The sequence below is a fragment of the Cibotium barometz genome, chromosome 29 (assembly GCF_041138505.1).
Source record: "Cibotium barometz isolate CiBa-2024 chromosome 29, ASM4113850v1, whole genome shotgun sequence".
NCBI classification, from domain to species: Eukaryota; Viridiplantae; Streptophyta; class Polypodiopsida; order Cyatheales; family Cibotiaceae; genus Cibotium; species Cibotium barometz.
Window position 1 is genome coordinate 31,245,432 of NC_141074.1, and position 8,018 is coordinate 31,253,449.

Sequence of the window (8,018 nt, forward strand, 5' to 3'; positions counted from 1 at the left end):
CATATATGTATACATGTATACGTACATATATGTATACATACATACATACATACATACATACATACACATATATATATATATGTATACATATATATACATATTATATATATATATGTTTATATGTATATGTATATGTTTATATGTATATGTATATGTTTATATATACATGTATATATATATGTATATATATATGTGTATATATATATATATATATATAAGCTATACCATCAAAAAAATATACAAAAACTCCTCATATAAGATCATGTAAATTGTGAATTTATGGTACAACTTTTATTTCTTATTATAAAAGATGGCATATTAAAGGATAGCATGAGGCCTCAAGTGCCCTTGGTAAAATAGGGTTCAAGGTTTTGACCACAAATGTTGAGTTCTTGCTTGAGGATATCGTGGAAGTTGTGTTCGCCAATGTCCTCATAGTAGAGGGTCCACACCTTGATGCAAGACTTAGGATCACGCCCAGGCAAGAGCTCAAATGAGTAGGCCAAGCTTGCAAAGTGCTTGCGAAGAGCCCCTCCCTCAAACATCTTCATCTTTGCATAGTAGTTGTCATGGTCCATGACTTCCCATTTGCCTTTCAAGTAATCGTAATGCTTGAAACCTGCAAAGTAAGTGCAAACAAAATTGTAAAACAAATGAACGAATTCCTAAGTAATAGGACGTGTATGATGCAAGGACTATTCATAACCAACTCTTGAAAAAAAAGAAAAAGCTTTAACAAATTAAATAAGAAGTTGATTTGTGGAAAAGTCCCTAAAATTGGTCCACTCTTATTCCATGGAAAGGCACAACAGATTCAACAGGATATGGGAATACAAAAACATGGCTAAAAATTAGGAGTGTCTATAGTCAAAAGTTAAGCTCCTCCTTTGATAGATCTTGCCTTATGTCTTGAAACAGGAAGTTGTTCAATGCTTGGCCATAGTCACACACAAAAATAAAGTAAATGCAGGCTTGTGAGGTTAGGCCCGATTTGCATCACATCGTAAAGCAGCTCCTAGACTCGTGCAAAGTTGCTACACACATGTCACAACGCCACCAGCCATGGCTTTGAATTTTCCAATTAGATGCCACAAAGAAGTCCCACTTGCACTTGCCCTCGCCCTCTTGAAACTTTCATGCCCCAAGGAAGCGCCTTAATCCATGTCTATAAGGTCACCACTGGTTGGTGTTAGTGAAGTGTGCCCCATGACTTCGGCGTACATGGCGAGAACTAGGGCGCACCGCATTAACGTATAATCCCGAAGGTAGTAAGATAAGAAAGAACAATATATGAATTGCGATCAGAGAATGAAAGCTAGCATTGTTGCGTACCATTGTTGTTGTATTTGAAGAGCACCACGCCGCCGGGCGCTAGAGGAGGGCCTTCCTGATATTCGACGGCGCTGTAAAGCTCAGGCATGATAGTGGGCAAGGCTACTTGGAAGTTCTTGATGTAAGTCTGCCACACGGAGGATGCAGGATGGCTCACGGGGACTTTTAGCTCGTGGGTCTTGGCCATGTCGTCTACCTAACAAGCTCGACAGCACTCTACAGCTTAGACCTACAATCGATTGCGCTCATTGGAACACTGCGTGATAAGGCCAGCCTCCTATAAATTATAACGTGCATGCTTCTCCTGGGAAGCACAATTATAATGTGCATGCTTCTCGTGGAAAGCACAACTATAATGTGCACGCTTCTCGTGGGAAGCACAGAAGGTTACCAGTCGCTATTGTTTTTAAGGCTCGTGACGAGAATTCTCACTGTTCACGATGAAGCTCTTTCCTGTAATTAATAAATAAAACAATCATTGTACGATTTACTATGAAAATAAAGTGCATAGCCATTGTGGCCCCTCGGGACTATTTGACACCCCTTTTTTCAAAGGGGATCAATGGCGGACATTGTCGCTCAAAAATCGAGGATCGGGTGGGCCGTCGGATTTTTGTGATCCATGTGTAATCCCTGTAAAATCCAAGTGTGATGCATAAAGGAAATTTTTTTAATTATAAAAGTGTTATTCTCATTAAATTTAATTTTTATGCTCAAAAAGATGCATAATGGAATTTTTTTTAATTATAAAAGTGTTATTCTCATTAAATTTGATTTTTATGTATAGAATTTAAGAGAATTCTAATTTTGATATAAAAATTCTTTATGCATCTGTTTATGCATAAAAATCAACTTCACTGGGAATAACACTTTTATATAAAAAAAAGAAAAATGCCTGTTTTTCAGCTAAAGCCAAGGGCACCCACTACATGAAACTAGATAACCTCATCTTGCAACAACCACCCCTTTGAAGGATTCAATATGAGAAGTCATAGGAGTACCAATTTTTGTTGTAGATTGTTCAAGAGGACGTGCCAATGGTGGTTGAGTTGGAGCCTTGAAGTTGAAGAGGCGAGGGTTTGTGTGGAGTGGCCGGGGTCTTGTGGCTCTTGTTGGGGTAGTAGTGAAGACATGCTTTCTCTCTCCCACTCTATAGGGAGCCAATATAAGCAGTAAAAGGAGGGTGAAGTGGCTTACGTCCTGTACCTAAGCCTTTGGCAAAGCTACCAAACCGGTAAGATCACAAGATGGGATCACACAGGGTTCACACTTGGATTTCACAGGGATTACACATGGATCACAAAAATCAGACGGCCCACCCGATCCTCGATTTTTGAGCGACAATGTCCGCCATTGATCCCCTTTGAAAGTGGCCCGAGCTCTACCACTTTCCATTTCTCAAGCCGCTGTACACGTTGAGGTGATGGGCACTCCGTATCATAATAAAGATTGCGTACATAGCCATGGCCATGTGCTCCTAAATAAAGGAGGTCAAGAAAGAAAAACAAATAGAAGTGTTGATCAATCACATATTAGCTAATTATTCACATACATTTGATTTTATGCCACAAACTTTTGGTAGGAGATGAGTGCTTTATAATGTATAATTGATGGCAACTGCTCCTTAATGTAGCAATGGTGTAATAATGTTTGTTTATTTATAATATGTTATAAATATATATATATATTCCCTTTTTAAAAAAGTACACAATCTTCTGCGCCTTACCTCTCTTGTGAGAGGATCTAATATAGATAAACATAACATAAAATCTGAATGAGTTTGGTAGAGCAAACATCACATCCAATATTTTTCTTACCAAAAATTATACCAAGGAAACATGATATTTTCATTTAGACCTATCTGAATTCCTATGTAGAAGACTATGACTTGTATGATGGACAAGTTTAAAGTTTCTCTCAATTTAGCAATCTTAAATAGCATATATCAACCAAAGGGTATCAAAAGTGGAGCCAAATAAGACAAGCACAAATTTAAAAATTAAAATAGATGCTTGACCATAATTAAAAAATAGATGCTTGGCACAAAATCCGTCGAAATCTATCTATGAGAAAGAACCATTGGTGTATAATAAAGAAGTGTTGTATGCTACGTGCTAGGAAAAGAATCTTAAATAAAAAGTGGTTATAGTTTCCAAAAATGACAAACTCTAGCCTACAAAACAAAGGTTAAAAAAATTGGCACACTTTCAATAGTTTGTTATTTGTGATAATTCTAGAGGACATCGTATGTACATGATAATGCAAGAGCAGAACGTGTTTCAATATGTTGTTATTTATGATAATTCGAGATCACATCATGTTTCAAAAGTCATCCAAGGAAGTGAACCAAGTCCTTTAATTTAATGCTAGTTTTGTAGCTCCATATAGGACACATGAATTTTGAAGGACTCCAAAAACGAACAAGCGTTAATGCACTACTTATTTCCTTGCTGGCACAATATAACTCTACACACTTATGGGCTTATGGGAAAAACATGATAACCTGAAAGGAAATCTTGTATGTGATCTGTAGAGCCTACCATCAAGGATAGTATTGGGGATCAAATAAGGCATTAACAACCAACAATACATTTCACAAAAACAAAATCTATAGAAGCTCTTAGATTTTATCGTAGATCCTAACTATAATCTAAATTGAAGGAAGACTAAAATTTAAATATACAACATCATATCATTTCACAAAAAAAGGTGCGAATACAAAGAGGTCACCATTATTTAAAATTCAGTAATCAGTAAAATCTATCAAGTCCACACATTGACCGTAAAGGGAGTATCCAAATTTTCAAGGTTGCAATTTCCTACTGTATATGTGTGCATGATTTTTCAAGGGTTTTATCAATCACATATTCACACATGTTTAATTTTATGACAAAACCTTTTGCTAAGAGATAAACGAGATGGGTGCTTTAGAATGTATTGATGGCAAGTGCTCCTTTTGGCAATGGTGTAATGATGTATATGTGTTTATAATCTACTGATGGCATGACCCATGTCCCGATGGGCAAGATATATTCTTACATGCATAAAAACACACATACATGTCCACATCATCAATACATAGATACACAAACATTAATTAAGTGAATTGAATGAGACACTAAATAAGGAGAATGCTTGTTTTCCTTTGTCAACTACACATCTTTGCACAAACGTCTCAACACTTAAGTAAGAAAAACCTCCACAACAACATTTATACTCAATACTCACATTTGTTATCTCTTAGTCTCACTAATTATGATTACTTGAATAAATCATCCCAAAAAACATAAGAAAGAGGAGCCATACCATGCTGATTGAATTCTCCACTTATGAGCCCCCCCACCCCCCCCCCCCAACGGCAAGTGTTTCAATATGGTTGAGTGGCCTCTTACGCTCCCTAGCTCCAATAGGAGTTCTTTTCATGTGGGAGATGGTCTGCGTAAGCTTTTCCACACACGCTGCTCTCTCTTGATTTACACCCTCAAGCTCCTTTATTTTTGCTTCAGCCTGAAGTAGGCTTTGGTGTACACTAGTAAGGTAAACTTGGAGCGTATGCAAATGTGATGACAATTAGAAGACTCTACCAGCGTTAGTTGTTGCTAATCTCTTGCAGTAGCCGAGGATCTCATTCTCACCATCTCCTGCATACTGAATAAATGATGGTAAGTCTTTGAAAGTGGGTGGGTAATGCACTCTTGGTTCAGCCGGGTATAGATGCCCATCAACCCATAAATCCACATTAGTGTGACCCCCTTGTCTACATACATTCCTCTCATGTTATGTGAGATTCATGAACCTTGCCCGAAGTTGCATACTCTTCCAAAACCTCCACATGAAAATCCGCCTTGTGTCGTTGAATCAGAGTAGAGAGAGAGAGAGAGAGAGAGAGAGAGAGAGAGAGAGAGAGAGAGAGATAGGAGTTGAGATTAGAGGGAGTGAGTGCATGCCATAACCTTCCAAGGAGTTGTGATTAGAGAGAGGGAGGATGCAGTCACAGGATGGAGAGAGAGAGAGAGAGACATTTTACAGGCCATTAGCTCACAGTAGAGAGAGAAAGGGAGAGTTGAGAGTAGATGAGAGGATTATAGAGAGAGGGATAAAGTGAGGGTATGCAGGCCAAGCTCACAGTAGAGAGATGAGAGAGAGAGAGAGAGAGAGAGTTGGTTCAATTTTGGGAGGGACAAGAGATTGAAAATTGATTTTTTAACATTTATATGGGTTTGGGATAACTTTTATAGCAAAAAAGTTCAAAAATAAGAGAAAAAAAATCACTATTTTTGGCCCTCCCTTAGTCGCAAGATTGATGATGTGGCAAGTGACAAGAGATCTTTGATTTAGTTGATTTGGTGGGGAAAAGGAGGCATTAAATGAAGGAGAAAAAGGTGGAGGCATTCAATGATGAGATAGAGTGGGTTTTAGGAAAAAATCAAGGTTAAAAATTGAATGTTTTACATATATATGGGTCCCCCCCTCCCCCCCAGTTTACGAGCTTGCTTGAAAGAGAAGAGGAGAGAGAATGACAACATTAGACCCTATTTTTGTAAGTGAGTTATGGGCTAGAAAGCTCAAATTATAGGCTTTAAGTAGCCCTCTTGATTGACCTTGTCTTCTTAAGAAAGCATAAAATTAGTCTTAATCCCTAAAAATTAGAAATCCTTATACAAGGCCCAAAAGATGTCCAAAGGTCTCCTAATGTTAAGGGTACTTTGCGACGACTTTGGGTGGAAAGGCCGCCTGAAGGTATGCACACAGACATTTGAAGAATTGAAGAAAGCCTTCCTGAAAAGATTCAGGAGAGACATAACAGAAGTACTTGAAAAAAATCAGCAAATGCTAACTAAGAAGAAGAGGCCAATAGAGGATTATGCGGTAGAAAGAGATTTCTTTAATGTGTGCTCTCAATATAATTTGAATCGAGAGAGAGAGAGAGAGAGAGAGAGAGAGAGAGAGAGAGAGAAAAGGCATACTTTGATATTGTATGTATGTGTGAGAGAGACTGGAGTACATTAATGAAAGAGACACAGAGATAACCATTGCACTGTAATGTGTATATGCATGTGTGAGAGAGAGAACCATCACACTATTAGGCCACACTATTAGGCCGATTTTTAATCGGGTAAAATAGCCGTTAGGTATCGCATATGCATTTCCCGTTATCGCTTAAGTGATGCATGAAGGGACCGCCTTTAAGTGACACCCATGTTGTAGGTGCCATTTATGCCATGCTACAGGCATCACTTAAGCGATGTCCTGGTCCTCGCTATGGGCGCTCCATAAGCGATGCATAGTAGTGACACCTATATAGCGATGAAAACAAGCATTGCTAATGGAGGTGGTCCATCATAGTGGGAAAAAATTAAACCATCCACAGAACCAAGTGGTAGGGTGGTAGGTTGGATTACAATAAGGATGGATTGAGGCTCAATACTCCTTCCTCGTTTCCCTGATGGAAAATGATGTCTAGGAACGTGTACCTTAAAAAAATTTAATGTTAAATATTCCACTACATGTCATTAATCTAAAGTTCCTTACAGGGATTTAATATTCACGTGATCACAAGATTTTTTGTGATAATAACACATGTGAACAAGTTATTCACATGTTCTCATGTTACCGTTCACAAAATAACAGGTCACTTGGCATTTGGGAATCCCTTAAAAGCTTGGCTACACATGGGAATAAGCTATTCACATGTTCTCATGTTACCATCTTCACATAATAGCAGGTCAGTGGCCACCTAAGAAGATTTTTTATGCCTGACAAAGATAATTTTTTTAGGCCCTTGTGAAAGCTTTGTGAATATAACATGTGATCACAAGATTTTTTGTGTTATTAACATATGTTATTAACATGTTCACATGTTCTCGTTTACGTCAGTGAAATCTCTGGTTCCTTAGAAAAGATTGTTTTGACCCTCTTCGGTTTGGAGGAGAGGCCATCTTGATCCCAAGTTGGAGGAGTGTCCAAAGAGGGAGGGCTTGATTGGGCCATTAACAAACTTTTTCAAGAGTAAATGGAGCTATATTAGCTTCCATTTGACATATGCTTACTCAATAACGTGTCTTTTTGCAAGTTTTATCAATCTATTTGGCTGAAATTTTCTACTAAAATTCTACTGCATTACAAACTAGTACACAACTTTCACTCCTTTTAGTATGTTTAACAACTTGTTATTATAATTTATTTATTTTAATACCCAAAAATGGGTTTGGTATAATGAAGTTATGTTCTCTTATCTACCATCATTCAAGATAATGTTGACATATTTGTATTCGTATCTTTTTTTAATGAAGAAATCATATGATTTTGTATATTTAATTTTTTGTCTTCTTAAATTTGCATTATAGTTAGGATCTATGATAAAACTAGAATTATCCCACTACTATTACTAGCAATTGTCGCTTCTCCAGTTACTTAACAAAGGCTCCAATTCATGTTCATTTCTTATGACTACTCCTCATCTTCCACGGATCAGAGAAGCGATGGAGGTTAAGGATTCTCACTTGTACAATGCTACAGATGATGTGGATGATTTATTGCTAGAGGAGATTAAGGATGAGCCTAGCGCCACAGAGCATCTCTTTGATCTGCTGTGAGGAGGGCTGGGCAAGAGAAATCCCTTTGCCATGTCGAGCCTATGTTCAACGTTCCTTTCAGACTGGAGGAGATTATCAAGGACATGGCAA

At 37.8% G+C, this 8,018-nt stretch overlaps 1 protein-coding gene across 1 annotated transcript; it reads right to left on the reverse strand.

The window, feature by feature from the left end:
- Positions 1-276: 276 nt before the first annotated feature.
- On the reverse strand, positions 277-1,603 carry LOC147622051 (major pollen allergen Bet v 1-K-like). Its single transcript, XM_086823663.1, has 2 exons — positions 1,333-1,603; positions 277-619 (listed from the first exon to the last, which is right to left on the reverse strand). Exons 1-2 carry the CDS (start codon positions 1,517-1,519, stop codon positions 339-341), a joined length of 468 nt encoding a protein of 155 aa, XP_086679789.1. The 5' UTR covers positions 1,520-1,603; the 3' UTR covers positions 277-338.
- Between the last annotated feature and the right edge of the window lie 6,415 nt (positions 1,604-8,018).